Source organism: Quercus lobata, chromosome 10 (assembly GCF_001633185.2).
Source record: "Quercus lobata isolate SW786 chromosome 10, ValleyOak3.0 Primary Assembly, whole genome shotgun sequence".
NCBI lineage: Eukaryota > Viridiplantae > Streptophyta > Magnoliopsida > Fagales > Fagaceae > Quercus > Quercus lobata.
In genome coordinates, this window is record NC_044913.1 from 65747257 (window position 1) to 65770490 (window position 23234).

Below are 23234 nucleotides of genomic sequence, written 5' to 3' on the forward strand. Positions count from 1 at the left end.
AAATTCCTACTTAAAAAATTAATATGGTTATAAATTTTGAAAATTTAACAATTGGACTGCATGCATATCAAATTTAGTTTAAATCAAATTTTAATTACTATTCAATTCATAAATGTATTTTTATGCATAATTTAAGAATACAAAAACTTAAAATTTAAACATTTATATATAGAGAAATTGAAAGAAATTTACTCTAAACTAATTTGAAGAAAAACTTTAACATTTGATCCATCTAAGCCACCTATCTCACCACTGTTCATTTATTGAATCACTTGGCTTCCCTTAATTTACTAAGTTATTCAAATTTTATCATGTTATTAATATTTTAAAAAAACATTTAATTAATTTTTTTTTTTTTTGATAAGTGAAACATTTAATTAAATATTATAATGGGAATGAGCTTATAAACAAGAAAAAAGGTTTGTGCCATTTTATATGAGCCAACTAAGAACAATACCCTTTTTATTTCAATTGATTCTTTATTTGCAACTCTTTTTCCCAAAAAAGTCTCTTTAATTTATTCTCTTTGTTACATTAACTTGGCACTAATGCTTAGTGTTTAATTTTGAGAGCCATATGCCACCCAGATGGAAAATTATATTATAATATTTCAAAAAAATCATCTCATATGAATAGAATACCACACCATAAATTTAATTAGTGAAACATACTATTCATATAAAATGAAGCCAAGGGCCTTATAAATTAAATTGACACCTCCCTATGCAAAAAATGTTAAGAGGTTTAGGGAAAAAAGTTTCAAACTATGGAATTAGCAACATATTAACTATAATAATAATAATAATAATAATAATAAAGGGATGACATCATTATTATACTCTTGGAGCATTTTCATTAAATAACAAGGAAAAAGGTACATGTAGCCGATTCGTGATATACCTCCTAAAATACGCAAAAAATTCTTAGGTACTCTTAGAGTTCGAAGAAATGGTGCGCCATTCCTCTCACATTCATGATGGACTTACTATGAATTTAATGAATAAACCCTACCATAACTGTAAGAGAAAGTAGCGTCATTCTCCGTGTTCTAAGAGTACCTAAGAATTACTCCTAAAATACAATACAAAAGGTAGATCAGAATTTCTTTCACTGCTAAATTATCTAGTAAGAGGAGATAGCAACATTCTCCGTGCTTCGAGAGTAAGAATTACTCCTAAAATACAATACAGAAGGTCGATCAGAATTTCTTTCACTGCAGAATTATCTATATAGTCATACGTCTAGATGTAGCCAAAAGATGAATTGGATGGACTCATAATATTGGATCAGCTAGCCGTAGTCCTAGTCCTCTTCGTGCATGTACTAAACCTGTTACTATTTATTACATAGGGAAACAAAGGCATGTCCATACTGCTCAGGTAGAACATTGCATCTCCTCAAACATGAATCTCGAGCCTCATTAAATTTCTTATATGGACTTACCATGAACACCATGTTAATTTTTACCATTAACACTTGCTACTTCAACAATTGTGAAAATTTGAGAGGAAAATTTGTCTCTAGACTAGCTGGTTTTTTAAGCCCCCCAATAAATACATAAAAATAAACAGATACACAGAGAGATGGAAATATAGGAAGGGACTTCAATAATAACTCAGGAGACCAAGCAAAAACTACAAGATTGCATTCGCTTTTTTTTTTTTTTTTTTTAAGAGAATATTTATTTTTTACAGAAATAGGTCAAAGAACATGCTAAATGGAAAAGTGAAGGATGCATAAGCAATTCAATGGTCCAGAAGTGTTAAGGCATATTCGGCAAGTCCAACATCTCAGTATCATGGCCAAATAGAGATGGAAGTAGCCAAGTAAAGAATCCAACGTCTGTTTGTCCCTTATATTTCTGGTACGAGTATTCCACCAACATATTCCACAGGTCTCCAACAGTCCATTTTTGGGACAAAATCCACCGAGTCACCTGCCCCCAATGCCAAATGAAACAGACTCGTTAGTAAGTCTCGGAACCTGGAATAATGCACGGTAAAGTTGAAGGCTAAATTGGTAGCTCTTAGATGATAGAAGACTTTGGTCAAGCCAAAAGGTAATATATTTTTTGATAAAAGCTAGACATAAAACACCAAATGCAGCACATCAAAATTAATAGCAAGACCACCACTATTTTTGGCTATTACTGGAACTGAGCATAAAAGATACTGATCATCTTATCCAAAAGATCACAATTTGTAAGTGTAGATATAATTGTTGGCAGTGACAACAGTGAGAAATTCACAAGATATAATGCACATTTTCATAACTGTTTAATAACTTAAAATATAGAGTGAAAAGGTTGAACATTAAGTGGCTAAGAAGTCTGAAGGACACTTGAATTATGCAAGATACGTCATCTGTGACATGACTATTTACTGCTAAACTTGTGACCAGAACATTTTCTGAGAATGCACAATAATATAGAAATGGAAAGCATATTGATTTTAATTGATTTAGTTCCTTTACACTCTAACAGTAAAATATTAATAGTATTGATTTTTTTATAAGTAAAGCAATATAATTAAACTTTTACTGATAGTAGTGTAAAGCTGTAAAAGTGTAATAGTATTGATGACACAGATGCCCTAACACATATCCCAAAAATCATTGATGGAGAACTTTTAACAAATAAAGGACAGTAAATACCTGATCTAGGTTCTGCAATTCATCCAAACCAAATGTATAGTATGAAATGAAAGGTCTTAGAGCCTGAAAGATATGAACCAAGATTATAAGAAAGATCAGTATCTGTGAGAAAAAGAATCTCCATTTATTATCACTAAAACCAATCATTATCAATTTCAGTTCCCACACAGATGTCTCTCCTTGAGCACTATTGTGCATGGGAAAGCTGAAGATTTCTCACATTAAAATACGGTTTTTGGTCTAATAACAGCTGTGAAAGAGGCTTGTGTGCAAGAAATGAGGACCTCTGCTAGAGTGAACTATTAAAATCCATGTTTTGCCCATTCAATATATGTGATTATTTGAGAGAAGCAAATTATAGCTCAAAAGGAGAGAGAGAGAGAGAGAGAGAGAGAGAGAGAGAGAGAGAGAGACAAACAAATCTATACAACTATCTAAGTTCCATGCTTTGCCTATGGCACTAAAACAGAGATCTAAGTTCGACTTCCTTCTCTATCAGATCCCTTGCATGCAGATTTCATTCCTTGATTTTCAACTAATCACATTATAATATCCAATCCAAAATCTGCCCTGGGACCTAAAATGAGTTCTTTGATATTTAGAACAGACCCTAAGCTCTTCTGTTTGATCTACTAGATGGGTTTCTGAATGAATGTATCTTTTCATTTTTTGCAGAAGAGTATTATGAAAAAAAAAAGAAAAAAAAGAGGGGGGTGGGGTGGAAGGGGAGAGGAGATGCCATTTGGTATAAAGGCAATTAGCCTTTGATAGGACATTTCTAAAACCATCACTTCCTCACACATCAGACCTTGTCTCAAATCCCCTCTCAGTTTCAAAATATAGCAATTTCACCTACTCCCTTTTTTCCCCTGATTATGTAAAAAATTTATTTGAAAGAGGTGTACAACTTATCTGCTTAAAAATATGCAAAAGAAGAGTTTAAATAATTTCATCCTGATTTTTGTGGTGCCCTCAAAAATGATACAATGATGCTTATGATGTGAATCAGCATAAATGGAACAGCCCATAGCCACAAATTAATGGGAATTATAAACTTTAAGATTGGGTGAAGCTGTTTGTCAGGGTTCCAAACTGTTAATGAAAATACAGGGGGTGACGATTACAAGAATGAACCTATATGAAGCAAATAATTAACATGTTTTATAAGAAACAAGAGAGAAAGCACATTTGTCACTAAGAGGAAATACATTAAGGTGTATTTTGTCAAAAAGAATGTAACATGGGTTTATTTCTATTCCATCAGATGCTATATATAACTGTAGGGACACAGTTCTTTTGCGGCCCAATAATGATGTTGGGCTCGCACATGATAGATCCCTTACAATATGATTTGTAGAGGATGGACTTGAAAAGCTTGCCTTTGGTCACGGGGCGGTGTTCTGGTCTTGATTTTAGGGGAATTCCTGTAGAAAAAGGAGTTGGGTTTGAACATTTAAGCCCTACAGCGTCGCATCCTATGGGGTTGGGCTCCTCGGACTTGATCCGAGGATCATTAAGGTCTTACCCCGGTTACCCAACGGTGGATTTTTTCTGTGATGTGCATATGTTGTTAAGGTGTTTTCACCCATGGAGTCTTTCTTTTCTGGAGGTAGGATCAGAGCCCCCTTCCAGATTCACTTACTTTTTCTTTTATACTAGCCTGCGTTCGATGTCCTTCGTCCACGTGTAGGGTCAATCTTTACAAGACTGATATTTGTCCCATCAGTCTAATCCCAGAATTGTTGGGGATGGTTGATAAAGCTGAGGAATACGGCTCTGTTAGGTGTAGAGTCTTATCTGGGAAGGGTAGTAAGGATAACTTTCCCAAGATATTTTAGATCTCCTTCCAAATTTATTCCTATACCTCTTTTTTACCCCTCCTCTCAATGGAGCTTTGGGTCTGCCGAGGACTAAACTGTCCTCGGCTGCATCTCCGGGCCATTTTTTGCCTTATATTTTTGACCTCGGGCCATAACCTTTTTCGGCTTGGGCCTTTGGACTCCCCATGAGCAAGCGGGCCTGGCCCACAAATTATTGGGCCCCACAATAACCATCCTTGAAAAAGAAAAACAAAAGGATCACCTATTTGTTCCTTTTTTTTTATATAACTCAAGTTAAAATTACCTGAGAAGCAGCAAGCCACTGAATTATGGTCTTAAGCTCCGGATCTCCTCCAAAAGCACCACAGCCCCAATTCCCAGTCACAATCCCAATATTGTTATCTTCATGGCCCAGACTCTCACAACCCTTCTCCTCATAATTACTGATCACTTGATTTACAGATTTTTCTTCAGTTGTTTCATCAGAAGTTGAGGCATTATCATGTGACTGTTGAAAAGCAGAAAACCAATAATCAAGCAAGCAAATTGATAGCAGATGCAACAACCAATTCTAACATGCACGAATGAGTTCAAACCACACTAAGCTAATAATAACTTTAAATGCTTTCAGATCAACAACAAAAGTTAGCAATGAGAATACCACGGAAACTTGCAGAAGTGACTTAATAACAAAATCCAACCACTAGAAAATAAGTCATAGAGGAACTCGCACCAAAAGATTACTCCTGGACCTGCCAATGGGGTCTTCTATGTTTTGATCAAGCTGAGCTCTAGAACATCCATTCTCTGGAAACAGTCTCTTGTATTGCTGATATTTAGATGGAGCAAAAAAGCCACAGAATGCCTTGTTTATCTCCCTTCCAAAACAAATAAATTGGAATAATAACATTTTCTGATAAAGAAAATATATACAAAGAGGAAAAAATGTAATAGAACTCCTATGCTATGAGATTGCATATAAACATTAATCTATTATAAAGGGAAACCATCCCACTAATGTCAAGAGTAATGATCCATATACCAACAACGCATTAATCTAACGGGTTGGGTTGGGTATAGAAAAATGCGTTTGTGGTCTGTAAAATGTTAATGATTGACCCTTACAGTGGATAAGCACCGTGAAAGCAGTGCCTTTCAATTATCGAGACTGTGGGGTTTCCCTGATAGAGAATGAAACTGAAGGTAAAGAGTGAAAACTCTTTGGCTTCTGGTTCTACTTACTTGGGGCCCTGTTCTGAATTAAAATTGAATCGAGGCAACATAAAAAAAATAAAATAAAAAATAAAAACATTGGCTACACGTATCCCTCTGAAGCTATTCAACTTCATTTATGTCCACAGAATCTGTTAAAACAAATGTTCACTGATGTCACCCATGTCCCTTAAAACTATCTAGTCCTTGCAGCGTTGCCAAGCAGAACCATGTCTCTTCATAGTTCATATGTGCATCTAGTAATTCTCAAGGCCAACAGTCAATCCATCTCATCCAAATAATTTTTCATTCTATCGTCAACTGGCATTACTCAAGTCTTTTTTCTTGCCTAGCAGGCTAGCACTTAGTAATCATCATCTTTTTTTTTATAAGCTTTAGTAATCATCATCTTGTTTCAATTATTTGTCATCTTATAAGCTCAGTGAAGCTAGACTCAAATGTGTGTCGCAAAACTCTCCAGTAATTATCAAATTTTATACATAACTCTCAGAAAACATCTCTCTTCCTTCTCTCCTAAATTTAAATAAACTCTCTCTTTCTTGGCTAATGCGTTGTTTAATAGGTCTCTTTCTTTCCTAGTACTCGCCACATTGAACTCCAAATTTAAGTATTGTCATTTTACAAGCCCAAAATCCTAGCAGCAAAACAAGATTGTAAAACAAATTTCATGGGAATGACAGGTATGAAAATCCCCCCCCCCCCCCAATAAAAAAATAATAACCCTAAAAGGAGTAAAAAAGCTGAGCTGACTCAGCTGAGTAGTGTGGTGGTCCACTTGGCTCAAACAGACATGATGGTAGACATGATTAAGATTTCACATCATTGTTCTCCAAATAAACCTATTTTGCATTCCCATGAATTATGTTTGTTCCAGTGGTGCTAGAAGCAAGAATTATCATACCTTAGGAGGCACTCTTGTTTGTACTGTCTCATCCTTGGACTGCATAATGCATCTATAGCAATGATCCTGGTTTTACGTCTTCCAAAACAGTCTACATCTTTTTTATCCACATAATCACCAGTAAAATGGAATGAGGAAGCATATCTACACCACATATGGATGATATTTGAATTAGTTTTCCCATGAATTACAATAAACATAAACTTTAGATCTCTTTTTATAAGTCAAAACTTGGACTTCCATAGCATCAATATAAGTAACCACACAAACATGGAATTTTAATATGGCACTGACATCATGGGAAAATATTTGCACAAATAATTCATGACATGTCTGGAGGAGGCATTATAAAGGGTTTCATTTACTTTTTTTGATAAGTAAATGAAAGGGTTTCATTTACTGAAGTCACTTTTAACATATTTGGCTCAAGAAGCACTTTTTCACAATAGAAGCCTGGTCTATGGAGTAAATAGCATTCTGAAGAACTAAGGAAAATATTCATGGGTTTTCTTAATTTAATTTAAAATTTTCCTGAAAATGAGCACCTCATTAATGTTTTTTCATTCTTTCTTTTTGGGGGAGGTACTTTCCACTGAACACTATCTCAATTTTAAACAAGCAATTCAAAGAGAGAGAGAGAGAGGCAAATAAGTCACCCTAAAGATAAAAATAAAATCAATAAAAAGGCCTCAAACCCATTGTTATGATTATTTCATCATCTCATTTACACTATCCTTGTAGTTAAGCATGCCCATTCATAATTTTCATTACAATCTTATACTTATAAAGAAAATTATATTAATTTTGTCAAGAACTAGATAAGCATGCCCATTCATAATAAGTAAATTCATTAAATAAGATAAGACTAAAAGGGGCATAACCCAGATATTCACCATGACTACTGGTTTTTCTAGACCATATGGAATACCATGTGCAAGGAACATAGACTTCATACAAGTTTTAAACAAATCACAATACACAATTTCCTATAAACCAATTTCTATTCATCAATAATCATATACATCACATTGACATAAATTATTCTCCATAAGAAATATAAAGATTAGACAAAGCAAAAGGAAATAGATAAAATACCATTGTTCCTATTAAATCAAACTTATGATTTACATTCCCTAAGTAATACTCACCCAGTATAACTTGAAAACCTTTCAGCACCAATAATTTCTATGGCCTCATTATCTGCCATGGAAGGCAAGAAAAGCATACCAGCAATTAATTCAGGATTGATCATGAAACGGATTTCTTCCTACATAAGATGATAAAAACAAAAATAATCTACATTTTGCAATAAATTCATGGCCTGCATGACATACATATGCTGTAGGAACACATATCAGGAATGATAAATCTAAGCATATGAAATTAAAATGCCTGATAAAGTACAAACAATAAGAACCCCCCCCCACAAACAACAAAAAAAGGCATGTTCTTTTAATAATATTGTAAGGCATACCTGTACACAACCCCTATGTAGAGCACCACCTCCAATAAACTTGTTTGCAAAATCCACTTCAAGAGCTTCACTGGATTGATCTTCTATCAAGCCTGAATTTTGGACCTACAAGGATATGGAAACAACACAGGGTAATCTGTGCTTATCTTAAATCAACAAAATTAGATTAAATAGATCTTCTAAATAAGATTGTTTATTACATCTGTTTATCATTACCTCAAAACAGCATAAAGGAATGACAGAATTGCTCCAAAATTCAGCCTTGGGATAGGAAATGCATTGAGGAAGATGTTCCAAAGCAAGTACTTTCCGTTCAAATGAGACAAAGCCAATAGGCATATGTGAAAATATCCTTTCAAAATAGTGTATGATGCACCGTATCTTATTTTCTTGTTTTTCATTGTAATTGTCATATAGACTCCTGTAGATCCATGAATTTCAAACATATTGAATTCAGCATGACGAGATATAAGTAAGCCTTCAGATAAAAAAATATATAAAATTCTAATAAATGATAAAACAACTTGAAGAATATAAATCAATTGTAAATAGAATAAAATAATAAACCCATACAATTACATGGACTAAAAAGTGTATAGCTTTGTCATTTTCTACACCGATCCTTTCTATCAACATTCAACACGTGCTAAAGAAAATCAAGAATATTTGGGTGATATAGGTTATACCATCCACATGTATGTTAATTCCTACCAGACATTCAGATGCAAAGGAAATTCAAACCCTCTACTGCAGCAACCTTCTACAGCATATGGTGTTCTTCTTGGAGCAATAAAACAAGTATTTGGGATTTAAATAGCACATGGTTAGTGTTATGCTCTTCAATGTCACCTCAAAACTTTTATGCATATCAGTAAAAATGGTATCCATAGACAGCCACTTGTTAGCCAAACTTAACAATGCTGCTGTTAAATTTTATATTATCTAGACCAATCAGAATTTCTAACCTATTGAATAAAATTTTCTAATTATCTAGACCAATAAGAATGGCATTATCAACTATGATACATAAAAATGCTCTTCCTCATCCATAATATTATATCTATGAAAGGGATCAGATATATACAAGTAGAAAACTGAAACATATTGTCACAAGGATGATTCATATCCTATAATTTCTTGAACAAGACTGATAAAAGATTTCACAAAAGAAAGGTCAAGCTCACATACGCAAACAATTGATCGAAGTTGATTGTTGGAAGATGTTCAACACCTCTATTAGTGACTGGGAACAGACAAAACAAAGAGCATCCAAGAAGAGCACCAATCAATTCCTGGAAATCAAGAAATGTATTAATTTCATAGTTCTATCATAAAGAGAAAATGGTAACAAAAAAATGGTTGAATTTATATAATATTTAATTAAAAAAGTACAATAAATCAGCTAAGTGCCCCCACTGACTTTAAAGAGAAATTCATGCCCATTTGGAAATTCAGAATTCTTTTGGGGTATTTTGCATGAGGGCTGCCCCTGAAGTCCTTCAAGAATATCTAAATCAGCCATTTGAGTCAAATTTGTAATTTCAAAAAAATAAATCAATAAATAAAGAATTGCATACTTTCATGAAATGAAAGTACTGATCCTGATTCCTACAGTAGATCACCCACTCCAATAACTGCTAGGTATGTGAAAGCCATATAATTGGTCACTTGAAGTTATCATACATATAAAATCGATGGGACATCCAGTTTAGTTCTCCTGTGTCAATACTAAAATATGGGCTTGAAATATTTATATACACACGCATTCCTCGGTCTCTATCATATAAGAGATAAAAAATAAAAAACACAAGAATCATTATGCAGCAGCAGACATTCATATATCACATTCCATTTTCTCCATCTTTAAACTGCAAATGTTACTGACTCTTACCACTTCCTTCTTTCTGTTTCATTCATATTACCATGTAATGACAACAAACAATTCAGAAATACAGTAATTACAACAACTTATTAATTACAAGATTACAAGAATCGGCACCCATCTAGTAAATACATGGGTTGTATGAGCTTTGGGTTCTTCTATTCTATCATCTGGTAAGCTAAAATAACATGGATACCTGGCTGAGAAACACAATGCCCGGTTCTTGCGAACGCAATAAACGAAGACCAGTGTTGACCCCATTGATATGAGCAATATCTGCAGTTTGATAGTGAGTTTGTAACAAAGAGGGAAAGCGTAGGAGCAAATCAGCCAACGCTGGGACAACCTCTTCAAACCATTTTTTTGATTCCTCCCGGGACATCAACTGCACTTACACACAAAAACCAACTCATGATTTTGATTTGAAAAAAATTAACTTCTGCCATGAAAGGTGTTTGAATATCATCAACAACAGAAAACCCACTTCCAATTCATTGAAAAAAAAAATTAACTTGAAGTTGAAAAGTGTTTCAATATCATCAAACAACACAAAACCCATTTACAAATTGATGAAAAAACATAGCATGGCACTAATTTGAAAAGTGTTTGAATATCATCCATCAACTACACAAACCCACTAAAATTCTGATGAAAAAACATTAACCTGAAGTTGAAAAGTGTTTGAATATCGTGAAGCACACAAAACCCAGTTACAATTTGATACATAAAATAACATTCAACTTTTCAGGTGTTGGAATATTTGCATGTGAAAGTGAAAAAAGAACAGAATTTACCTCGTCGAAGAAGAGGGCGTAGCCTTGTGGGAAAGAAGGAGCGAAGTGGTGGTTGGAGAGGGAGAGAGAGTGTCTGAGATCGGAAATGGCGAGGAATAGAAGCTCACCGGAGTCGACACGGCTGTGAAGGGGTCCTCTTGCCATGGCTTTCAGTGCTTCGACCACCTGAGATGGCCAGAACAGAGTCGAAGACCGCATCACTAGTGGCAAATACGGTAGTATCGAGTTCAAGTCTTCTCTGCTCTCCATTCTCTCTCTCTGTCTTATGAGAAAATTGCTATAATTTGTAAAGAGCAAGTATTGGAAATGTGAATGTTGGAGTCAGAGAAAGAGAAAGAATTCCAGAAGAAAGAGAAAGACGTGGGAACGTTTAGCGTTGATTAAATAGCAAAACTTGTTTAGTTGCTCATTTTTCTTTTTAGTATAAAACAAATAAACAGTAGTTTGTCTATGTAACAGGAGTGGACAAAAAGACACATCATCATGTTTGAAATGAGTTCCATTGTAGTCGAACTTAACCGGCAAAAATCTCTTTGTTTTGTGATTAAATAAGAGATATAAGGATTAAATTGTAATCATCAAAAGTTGATTAGTGTCTTAATCTGATAATAATAGCATCTCATCATGAAATGAACGTCATAAGTTAAAATTCTACCGTATCAATTAACCCTTTTAAGATCACAAATAAATTCTTTTAAGACCACAACTTTTGTACCCTAACTTTTATTACAATTTCAACGTGATAAGATTATCGTATAAACCTATTAGTTTTGTATAAAAGTTGTGGCACAAAAAAGTTGCAAATTTTCTTTTTGATTTAATGCCCTCAAGAATCCCATGTTGCCCATCTCCTTCATTTTCTCTCCATTTTTTTTTTATCTCACTCCTGTCAAACGAAAAGTAGATTTGTTTGTGAAGTCAGAAAAAATGCTGTTACCAATATTTTTTCTATCAAACATCTATTTACCAGAAGTAGGTTTTAAGAAAACCAATTGCATCTTTCCTTTTTCTAACAATAGTAGATGAATGGATTTGTAAGTTCTAATTCAAAGAAAATAATACTACAACATACGACTTTCATTTAGGTCTATTTTTATTAGACATTCACTACTGTCGTTGTAATGGGCAGAGTGATGTGAATTGTGCGGGTGCCGGACCATGCTTGGGCTAACAACTAGAGTGCTTTTGGTTGGGTTAATAGTGATAATAGAGAAAGATGGGCAAAAATGGCCCATTAGCATTAATTTTTGAAATATTTAGCAACAGAGCACTGTTTCGGAAATAATTAGGGAAATACCACTTTTTCCGAAAACGCCGCTATAGGGCCCGAAAACGTCACTATAGGGCCCCTTGAACCTGTTATGGGGACTTATAAAAAAATTTTTGCAGGAAAACGCCGCTATAGGGCCCAAAAACGTCACTATAGGGCTTAAAAACGCCACTATAGGGCCCCTAGATGTGACTTACAAAAAAATTTTACAGGAAAACGCCGCTATAGGGCCCAAAAACGTCACTATAGGGCTTAAAAACGCCACTATAGGGCCCCTTGAACCTGTTATGGGACTTATAAAAAATTTTTTCAGGAAAACGCCGCTATAGGCCCGAAAAAGTGGTAGATTGCTATATAGTTCGGAAACAGTGTTTCTGAGCAAATTATTTCCAAAATTGATGGTAATGGGCCATTTTTGCCGAAAGATGAGATGAGGATTGATATGCATCTAATTTTCCTTTTTTTCAATAATATAATATATATTATTTTCTTCCTAAGCCCACCATTTTTATTCTTCCTTAAATAAGAGAAAGATAATAGAAAAAAAATCTTACATAAGTGATTTGACAATTTTATGATTTAATTTATTGAAAACAATTCAATACAAAATATAATGGTACTTTAATACACGATTCTTCTTCTTCTTCTTTTTTTACCCCACTTTTTATACCTCCTATCAAACACCTATAATAGATGACATTAATCTCTTTTTACATGTTCTCTTATTTCACTTTTCAATCCTCCCTGCCAAATAAAACCTTAATTAGGTATTTGAATCTTTGCGTGCAATCATTGTGTTCGATAGAGGTTCATATCTGAACATTTTAGTATATCCCACCAATCCAAACTATCATTCACACAATTAATTGCATAGTTCTAAAATAAAACAAGAAAATGGTTAGGCCCAAATCTATGAATCCAAAATTGCCACCCCCATGCTACTTAACCAAAATCCCAATAATCTTTAGCTAAGTTAAATACTAATACAAATCTGAATGATCCAACTTCATCGCATGTTACCCTCACGCAAGACATCAATCATATTGTATATCAGCTTGTCTGCCTTTGATTGAACCTGCAATTACACAATATTTGCACAATCAAACAGTGAAAATGAGAGCACAGTTGAACGGACTCTGGAGAAACACAACAATCATAATCAGAGATTCTGGAGAAACACAACAATCATAATCAGAGATTCATTATTATTCTTCTTACCACTAAACATGTTTTAATATAATTTAGAGAAAAGTAATTATTGTCTAAAAAGGATATTCATATTATCTTTGATCAATGAGATATTGCCTAAAAAAAAGCAAAAGAGGTAAAGGTACAGCAGTTATAACTTCTATTAAAGTAGATTACATCAGGGTCTACATCAATATAAAACAGTATAACAGAACATAAATATTTTCTTTTAAAAAATTGTAATAGAAATAAAGAGAGGAATGGATTAGCACCTTCTTAGCAAGGAATATTACAGCATCAACGGTGCCCTCTGCATATATTGATCTACCACAAACATTATGTTGAAACTCGAAGGAAACTCTGCAGGAAAAAGAATTAAACCAAATAACTCAAAAGTATATTAGCTGAAACAGTAAAAGAGTACAAGCCAGAAAACAATAGAGATAAAACTGAGGATGTTTATTGTTACGTTTGATCAGGTGATGTCAGATGATACATATGAAATGCATGACCAGACAAATGCTCCTCTGGAACTCCCACCATCTCAAGTTGTCGCTGGGGATCCCGTATCATTTGTATCTGACAAAATGTTTTAAACAGAACTGAGAGGAGGATTAAACTCAGAAAACATTTTGGGTAAACACAGTTTTTCCACATAGAGTCTGTTTAGATACCGCTAATTGCTGAAAACTGAAAACACCATAGCAAAATGATTTTTAAATGTGTGAATAGTACCGTGGAACCCAATTTTTTTTATAAAAAAAAATTGCAAAAATCCGTACTTGTGGGTCCCATGCACTAGGAAACACGCAAAACGCGCTTCCCAAACGTACGCAAAGTAAGTTCAATCAGAAATAATCAGTCAGTCAGAAATAACACTCCAATTGGACAGATTTTGTACCAAATTGGAAAATTAAGCTTTAAAATCAGAATGTTCTAAATTTTATGAATAGAGAAGCTTAAGCCAACAAGCTAACAAAAAATAATTTAGATATCTGCCACCCAGGCTCTTCTATTGAAAAGAACAGTTTTCCTCTAAACTGGTTTCAAGGAATCTCCTCCAGCCCATTACAAGGCCACATAGATGATTATCCATGTATACTAAATAAAATGACCCTTTAAGTCATTTAAATGAATCATATGATTATTAAATAGGTCATCTGACTAAGAAAACATGTGTGAATAGTCATTTGAATTGCCATGTAGTGGGTTGGAAAAAAATTTGTCCCTAAAAAATTGGACAGGGGTGCTGTAAGATTTTATACATGTCTTCTGATCAACATAACAGCAAAGACCATTCTCTCTCCCGCTCAACATGCATCATGTGTCAAACAAATAGTACCAAAACTAGCTAAATAGAATTCCTATCCAAAATGCCAGTGCAGTTTATAGTTTCCAATACATACACAAAAGAGAGTACAGAACAAAAAGAACAAAGATAAAGAAGGGGGGGGGGGGGTGTGATTGTTAGAATTTTAGTTAAATGATTAAATTCATCATTTTCTAATAGCTTAAGCTTTTGGGACAATCGGTAATTTAACATGGTATCAATGCAGGAGATCCTGAATTTAATCCCTAGCTTTACTCTACCTCCTATTTAAAATATAGCTACATGACCACTTGATACTTGTTAGCTGTCATCATAAAAAAGTATTGAGATGATAAAATGGTGAGACGAGGCTAAAGCAACAAGAAAAAGGCCCACATATTTCCCATAAAGCCTTAAACCAATACTGTGGAATGAACTTTGGGAGCTATAAAAGCGGAATTGGGCCACCTGGATTCAAGGCAGTCTAACTGAATTCTGGTACATTCCTCCAGACTTAAAAATTTGTTTATTTCAGGTCAATAAAAAATTAACATGCATAAGCAAACACTTCCAAGAACCAAAACAAAATAGGCTAATTTAAAAATGTACTTATGCATATGCATGTTCTAGAACCACCTGTACAATTACTTATAAAAAAAAAGAACCACCTGTAAAATTGATGCTGAATAAGAAACTTATGACCTAGCACTAGCATATTCATCCACTAATTCATAATAATTATTTTGGAAAAGGAAAATTAATCAGATACTATATAAAAAGAATACTCTACATATTCTTTTAACTTACTTGGTCCACATTAAAAGACACCCCCAATTTCTGGAAGCAAGAAATAACAGCTTTAGCAGTTCCAGATGTGTCCACTTTGCTTGTTTGATGGGATTCCATCACCTAAAATTTGAAATTAATGCATCAAACACAACTGAGAATATATCGAAGTAACTCAAACTCTTCCATAAGTTTAAATTGTTTTAAAAGGATATACAATGGGTAAAGAGAGCTAAATTGTGAGACTTCTTGGTACATGTAAAGAGTGCAGTGATTAAGATACTGAGATAAGATTTATTACAAATGAATATCAAGCCAGCAATGCTAATGAGCTCTAGCTCAAATGGCACCTCCTCCCATTTTAAGAGCAAGATAGAGGGTGAGGTCATGACCTCATGGGTTCAAAACCCATTGATTGTCAGTGTAACTTATCAATTAAAAATAAATAAAATAAAAAATCAGGCCAAGAACGAAGTAAAGTTGTAGAAATTGAAAAATAACTATTTTTTTTTTATAAGTAACTTAAAAGTATATTGAAAAAACACGGCCCCGTACATAAGAAATGTACTAAAAAGGCAAAAACATCAAGAAATCAAAGTCTTTTTTCTTTTCTACTCTTCTCGAATGGTGTTTGGTTTTACCTTCTCTTTCTTATATTTCCCTTTCTGGGTTGCTTGAGCATTGTACTTTCTTTTTTTTTTTTTCTTTTTTTTTTTGGTTTCCCACAATGTTTCCTCAAGGCTTTCAACCAGAAACTAATCACTGTTCGTGCCAGGTGGGCCCACGAAGGGGTAAAGCACTGGCCTAGGAAATTCTTTTCAAAGTGCAGGTAGCAGGACTCAAACTAGGGAGCACTTTGAAAAGAATTTCCTAGGCCAGTGCTTTACCCCTTCGTGGGCCTACCCAGCACGAACAGTGATTAGTCTCTAGCTGAAAGCCTTGAGGAAACACTGTGGGAAACCAAAAAAAAAAAAAAAAAGTACAATGCTCAAGCAACCCAGAAAGGGAAATACAAGAAAGAGAAGGTAAAACCAAACACCATTCGAGAAGAGTAGAAAAGAAAAAAGACTTAAACTCAAGAATGGACCGTTCACGATTCTCAAAGCTTCTCGAATTCCATTCCCGCCAGATACACCACATCAAACAGTACGGCACAATCCTCCAAACACTATATTACGATGCGGCCTGAAATTAATCCTCCTATTCTACATTTAGCTTCCATCATATTGAACATGTCACGAATATTTATTCACTTTTGGAAGCTTTTGAGGAACGAATTGTTATGATCCTGATAGAATCCTGAAATTGGATTCTTGTTATTGAAGTGAACAAGTTTCCACTCCTTTTTTAAATTGAAAAAAAAAATCAAAATTATCTTATTTTATGGACCTATATTGCAGTCATAAGCTGAGCATATTTCTAATTGCTAGGCTTAAAGCCAAATTTAGATAACCAAAAGCATTGAAGACTACTCATTCATTAAAATTATAATTAAGTGTCCAAATTATGTTTGCAAGCATATTTAATTGCAAAATATACAATCTGACACCTTTCCAGCCTATTTTTCCATTTGCTTCAACATTTGAAAAATCTGATTATCTCATGTTTTTATCAAGTGCAACAAAAAAAATAACTCACCAAAAATAAAATGAATACACAATTACTGCCCAGGAGTAAGAATTGACGCTCAAGTTAAAAGAACCATTCAATCAGTGCTGAAAAGGACTCAGAAAAAAATGATGTGAAGAAAGGCACCATGACTTTAGGTGAAAATAAAATATGGCCTATATAGACTAAAATGACAGTGGTAATTTGTACAACTAACCCTGCAAAAGGGAGTGAAGCAACAACCAGTTAAGCACTCATCAACATCTGACACATTATAAGTTTATAACATGTTTACGAAAAGATTTAGGCAGATTTTAACTTTATTCAGCAGGCACAGGCCAAACCAGTTCTAGGAACCTAGGCTAATCCTATCCACATTGCTTACTGGCCTATATAGAGTAAAAAGACACTAGTGATTTGTACAACTGACCCTGCAAAAGGGTGTGGAGCTATAACCAGATAGGCATACATGTTTACAAGATTTTAACTTTATTTAATAGGCTCAGGCCCAAACCTGGCCTAAGAACCTAGTCTACTCCTATCAAAATTGCTTACTATCAAGTGTCATGCAAAGTCTTTTTGGCTCCCTGCTCTATCTAGGACCACAATTGTCTGGAAAACTTCAGCATGAGGTACTCTTGTTGTGACGCATGATGAGTCATCTAGATCCTTATTTCACTCCCTCTGTGCATTCTGTTGTATAGTTATTTGAATGCAGCCACTATTTATTCTTTTTCTTTTCTTTCTTTTCAGTGCAGAACCCAATGTCCAACCATCAAGTGTCACCTAATTAGATTTAAAAAGCTACTAATGAAGTTCAAAGTCTCCATTTTACATCTCCAGTCTTTTTTCTAAGACAATTTTGTTTTATTATCAACAAATATTATTATTCTTGCATAAAAGAAAACACAATATAAATGATTAAAGAACTTTGAAGACTAAGAGGCCAAAACCCTAAGGCAAACCAAGCAACAAGAAGGTCAACTTGATTTTCATACAATTTGCATGCATGCCAAGATTAAAACATCAAACTAAAAAATAGGTTAAAATAGCTACCTTTAGTCCCTCCTAGTTGTACATAAGACTCCTGTGTTTGAGGAGTCTATGAGAGGCGATTGGTAAGCAGCCTTACCCTAAATTTTGGAGAGGCTGATTCCCAAACTCAAACCAACAAATAAATCTCACGTCTAGTGGTTTGGTAAAGGCTATTTTGAATTCATCAAATAAGGGGCAACTGCAGCACCATTATTGTTTTGTACTTATTTTTTATAAGGACTATAATTTTGTACTTAATAGTATGGCTTAGTTGAGTAGAATATTCTTTTGAATGATAGCTTGAAATAACCATTAACAAATAAGAAATCAAAATCAAGGAATTAAAACTACTTGAGCCTCCATCTTCATCCCCAAGAAAAATCCCAAGATTGAGAGAGAACAAAACCTGTAGGGAGTAACCCGAGAAGGCCCCAGGAAATTGCTCTGCCATAATTTCCATGGCTGCAAGAAATGCAACAACCTGACCAAACCAACAATCTATAAGAACAAGAGCAAAAAATTCCCAAAGTGTTAAACTAGACCCAATTAAGTGTAGTGAACTCTGGTCACCTGTTTACCCATTTGTGGGGAAATTACTGCATAAACTTTAGAGTCTTCTACTATCTTATATAACCGGTCCCTGTCTCCACCAGTAGTTCCCATCACAAAGGGTACTCCAACTTTACAATATAGCTCTGCATTATCTACACATCCACAACACAAAATTTAAAGAAACTAAACAAACTCAAAAGATACATAGAAGCATTAGAGTGTAAGTATCAATACTGTAAAGTTGTAAATGATATTAAATACTTAATTAATTAATTAAAAATACAAGATTCCTAAAAATTACAAATGAAGACTCAAATGATCCATGAACTCAACTAAAGAACTACAAGAAACCTTGTCACTCATCTTGCACCATTCAAACAAGGAATGCACAAAAAATAGACTTAATTTCAATCAAATATCTCTGCACAATGTGTTGCTATTCCAGTCCCTCCACGTAACCCGCATAACACAACGAGGAATCACAAACCACAGGAAATCATTCCGTTGCCTACCATACATCCCTTTCTGATAAGAAAAGAAATATATCACCTTGAACGGCATCATCCACTACACCCGCAAACAAAATCAGATAATAGTGCTTCAAAAAAATTAATAAAATAATTAAGATTTCTTTGAAAATATATCAGTCAAGTAATGCACACTTTGTACCATAGGTATGGATTAAGCACTCTTATTTTGAGTCAAATTTCCTTAGAATAAGGGTAGAACATAAATACAATTTACATTCAATACAACAACATAAAGCAACAGATGGTATAAGGTAAAGGAGACATGTTTAGGACAGCTCCTTCGCCTCAAAATTTTATTATATAGCAGAAATTGTTTAAATTTCCCATGCGTGATAATATAGAATTCATATTGGAGACAAAGAAAAATGGTGACTAAGATAGTAAATCAAGCCTCCCTTTGCCACACATGCACACAAAAACACTAGATTCCAACTTATGGTTCCTTTTTCTCAGCCTTCAAATTTTATGTTCCATAAAAATTACCATTTACTGCAGACGGCACGGTGTAGTCCACAACAACTAAATTTGGATGTTCATCAAAGACAGATGCAAGAACATTTTCTCTATCATCAGGACCATGTATGAGAATATCCTTCCCACACACCTGCACAGTTTTTCCATTCTCCACTGCAGAGCCAAATGATAGAGGCATAATATTAAGTCCTGCAGAATCTGCTGCTTTGATAACAGCTTTCCCCATTTTCCCTGAACAACCATTTACCTGAAATAAATGTTGTAACACGAATCTCAACCATGAGATACTAATACTAGGCTTTTAAAACTCATAAAATCCAAAAATGTACAACTACCCCCATCACAGTAGGTTTTGAAGATAAACCAATTTTAAGCCTCTTCAATAATCTTTTTTGTCTTCTAACAATTAATAGTGAAACGGTGGAGGGGGGGGGATTTGAACCCTTGTTCTTCTCATAAAGGAGAATAGGCTATGCCACTGAGCCTTGTAGCTTAGTGACAAGCCTCTTCACTAACCTTTTAAGTATTTGATGGCAATATGACTACTTAGCATCTCAAATTTTGCAATCATCTAGGTCATCTCAGTAAATCAGATAGAAGTTGGGAAACTAATTACTATGTTAATGTGGCCTAAAACAAAACAAACCAAAAAAAAAAAAAATATATATATATATATATAGACTATGCTTAGCACAGTAAGATAAGTCAAGTATTAGGGTGGTTACATTTTTTTTTAATAATGTAAAGAACCTTTCTAAAGAGGAGCCCTGTACCTGGCAACTAACCCCACCCACCAGAACCAATTGCTGTGCTATCTAGGGCTAAGCAGTTTATGCTCATACCCAGGAGCAGTGGTTGCAAATTAAAACTTATAACTGCAAGCAAAGATAAAAAGTAATACAGCAGCACAATTTGAATATTAAATATGGATAGCATTGTAAATGTAAAGAGTACCATGATGGGAATGTCGAGGTTGTGATTCGAAGATGATGACACTGTATTGTGAAGATGTTGAATTGTTGTGGGTGACCTGGAAGACATTGAGATGAAAGATGACTTGCGATGAAAGGTCCTGTTGTTGGGTCTAATACCACTGGAGAAAACCGCAAAGTGTTGCTGATGGTTCACTTTAAGCAAGGACACCATTCTCTGCAAGATATAGGGAGGTGCATGAGGCTCAGTAGGCACAATTTCTTATGTAAAAAATTTTACTAAAATGGATCCTTTAAAAAGGTAGCATATCAAATGAACTCCTGAAAAGACTGCTTGATAAAGTTAGTCCAACTCTTGCAACTCTCCAATAATATTTCTCTCATTTGTCCAAAGACGAGTGATAGCTATTAGTATTTCATAACAATGATTCACGAAACATTCAATCATATTCATTGTCAATACAAACTTAAGGTAATAGGAATCCATGAACGATAGTTAATTAAAATTTTTATATAGTATTAGATTCACAATACTTTCAAACTAATTTAATATCCTAAGCCACATTTAAAAATTCCTTTATCCAAATCTCACTCAGTATTTTTATCAAACAATTTATATTCCACTAGATTACAGTGTACGAAGGTCATTGATAAATTTTTATTAAATGAATCTAAATGGGATACATCCACCATGCTGTGCGCTTTGTGATTACATCAAGGATGTCTTACCATACATCCATAGATTCAATAACCCTTGCATTGCATTTCAAGTCACACTTAAGCCGATGTGGACTTTTGTCAAACAGATGGTGTTCATCTTGTACAAATAATAATAATAATAAAACTAAAAGCAAGAACTAACATAATATCAAGTACATTAATTCATTCACCCCAGTTTTATCAAAGATCAAAAGGAAAATGCCCATGCAAACTCCTCAAAATGAAGAACAGATAACAGGCAGGCCCAATGAATGAGCTCCTCCATACCATATAATACCCATTTGGGCATCATAGCTAAAACCCAAAATACACACATTCCTCACACTTGCAATAACACCCATTAAATACCCAAAAAGACAAAGCAAAGAAAAAATCAAAAAAAAATGTAAGCTTTGTTTGTGCTATACTGTTAAAGTTATAAAAGAACAGAACCAAAATAATATTGAAGCAAAAAGAAGAAGAGAGTGACTTACCCCTTTAACCCCGAACGAAGGAAGGGCTGAAATTTGGTTGAAAGAGAGAGAATCAGAGAAAAGAGTCCTACTGTGTGTGTGTGTCACTGTGTTAGACTCAAACGAACCAAAAAAATTAAAAAAAGAATCACGCCCCTTTTTTTTTATAGGCCAAGGTTTGGTAAGCTTTCTTTAAAAAACAGGGTTAAGACCCAACTGGCTAAGGTTTTCATGTCTCATTGAATCCTAGTATCCTAGGATAAAGATAAAAGTTATATCCTAGTGCATTCACGTAAAAAATGTGAAAATCACTATATTGTCGTTTTAGCACCAAAACCACACCAAAAAAAAAAATCATCTTTATCAAAGTTGCCAAACCTAAAACTTTTGACAACTAAGTTACAGTAAAGTGGCTTCTCAAAAAAAAAAAAAAAAAAAGTTACGGTGTCATCTCTAAAATTATAAAATATATATATTGTAGGGACTCAATTTGTAATGATCTCAAATTGGTATTGGGTTCGAACATTAAAGGCCCAAACAATAAATTTGTAGAGCGTGGATGTCAAAGAACTAGGTTAACTCTAAAAGAAAAACGATTAAACCTCACGTTTATAGATGGATTAGCACTGATATAATGATAAATTTCTCCTTGAAACAAGTTCAGTTCTTTAGTTCATAAGGATTTCTTCTAAGTCCCCTTTTTTCAGAAGTTCTGATCCCCTTTTCTCAATGCCTTCTTACATGTTATATACTGCCCTCTTGGTATTATCTTCACTACACACGTGTAGGTTGGGTTCAGGGGATCCCTTCCTGTCCCATCCAACACCTTCTGGAACTTCCAACCAGCAGCTGTAAGGCTGCCTCATCACTGTTCAGGTATCACCTCCACATTAATGCAGCCAGAGAGTTGGTTGAGAGGTAATTAATGCGGAGGCAGCTGTTATTAAAGATATTTATTTACCTTTTCTTTCTTATCCTTGGTCCCATGTCCCACTTTTAGTTGTAACGTAGCTCCGAAGTATGTTTATAACAATGTGGCGTTCAGGTCGTCCTCGAACTCATATTGCCGAGAAGGAGTTTGTCCTCGGACGAATACTGAACTCACCTCACGTGATATTTACTCTTTCTTTCGTTTGGTTACCCTTATAACCTGATATGGGCCTCCTCAGACAGTTTTACGTCCTCGGATGGGCCACAGGTCCAATTAACACGCTTTTAATAATTTATTGATTGACCGGCCCCCACGTATATATATATATATATATAATTTTTTTTTTTTTAATGTGTTGATGGTTGAGGTTGATGTTTATTGTGTTGGATATTTTATTTTATTGTGTTATTTATATTATTTTAATATGTTGAATGTTAAAATGAGGTGTCAAAATAGATAAAGTAGTGTTTTGAGTTACTAAAAGCTATATTTTTTAGCAACCTAGTTGTGAATGCTCTCTTAAATTACTCGGAAAAAATTTAAAATCAAATAAAAATTAATATCTAATTTAACTCTAATACTATTAATCTACTCTATTTTAAAAACTTTATGGTTATTGTAAGGACACGATTTGTAGCGACCTAAAACGATGCTGGGTTCGCACATAAATAGGCCCAAATAATGTAATTTG

General features: G+C 34.2%; 2 protein-coding genes across 4 annotated transcripts; both read right to left on the reverse strand.

Moving 5' to 3' along the window:
* Positions 1-1517: 1517 nt before the first annotated feature.
* On the reverse strand, positions 1518-11129 carry LOC115965916 (poly(ADP-ribose) glycohydrolase 1-like). 3 transcript variants are annotated; one of them, XM_031085227.1, is made up of 11 exons: positions 10757-11129; positions 10159-10347; positions 9269-9372; positions 8297-8501; positions 8081-8185; positions 7755-7873; positions 6607-6750; positions 5206-5350; positions 4777-4980; positions 2653-2715; positions 1518-1936 (listed from the first exon to the last, which is right to left on the reverse strand). In XM_031085227.1, the coding sequence occupies exons 1-11, from the start codon at positions 11003-11005 to the stop codon at positions 1763-1765; spliced, it is 1701 nt and encodes a 566-aa protein (XP_030941087.1). In that variant the 5' UTR covers positions 11006-11129; the 3' UTR covers positions 1518-1762. The 3 variants fall into 3 exon arrangements, with proteins under 3 accessions (XP_030941087.1, XP_030941088.1, XP_030941089.1); XM_031085228.1 differs by lacking the exon at positions 6607-6750; XM_031085229.1 differs by lacking the exons at positions 10159-10347; positions 10757-11129 and adding an exon at positions 9501-9636.
* A 1591-nt stretch (positions 11130-12720) lies between these two features.
* Positions 12721-21761, reverse strand: LOC115965570 (4-hydroxy-tetrahydrodipicolinate reductase 2, chloroplastic-like). The gene is made up of 9 exons (XM_031084831.1): positions 21634-21761; positions 20463-20657; positions 19518-19755; positions 18523-18656; positions 18359-18433; positions 15331-15432; positions 13684-13793; positions 13487-13574; positions 12721-13101 (listed from the first exon to the last, which is right to left on the reverse strand). Exons 2-9 carry the CDS (start codon positions 20652-20654, stop codon positions 13033-13035), a joined length of 1008 nt encoding a protein of 335 aa, XP_030940691.1. The 5' UTR covers positions 20655-20657; positions 21634-21761; the 3' UTR covers positions 12721-13032.
* Positions 21762-23234: the final 1473 nt, after the last annotated feature.

Coding starts and splice junctions, on each gene's coding strand:
- LOC115965916 (XM_031085227.1), bottom strand. CDS start 11,005: ATGGAGAGCAGAGAAGACTTGAACTCGATACTACCGTATTTGCCACTA. Junction 8,186..8,296: donor TTCCTTTATGCTGTTTTGAG/GTAATGATAAAC, acceptor ATATCCTTGTAG/GTCCAAAATTCAGGCTTGAT. Junction 4,981..5,205: donor GGTCCAGGAGTAATCTTTTG/GTGCGAGTTCCT, acceptor GCTTTTCAACAG/TCACATGATAATGCCTCAAC.
- LOC115965570 (XM_031084831.1), bottom strand. CDS start 20,654: ATGGTGTCCTTGCTTAAAGTGAACCATCAGCAACACTTTGCGGTTTTC. Junction 18,434..18,522: donor CCCCACAAATGGGTAAACAG/GTGACCAGAGTT, acceptor TGGTTTGGTCAG/GTTGTTGCATTTCTTGCAGC. Junction 13,794..15,330: donor TGTCTTTTAATGTGGACCAA/GTAAGTTAAAAG, acceptor ACATTTTGTCAG/ATACAAATGATACGGGATCC.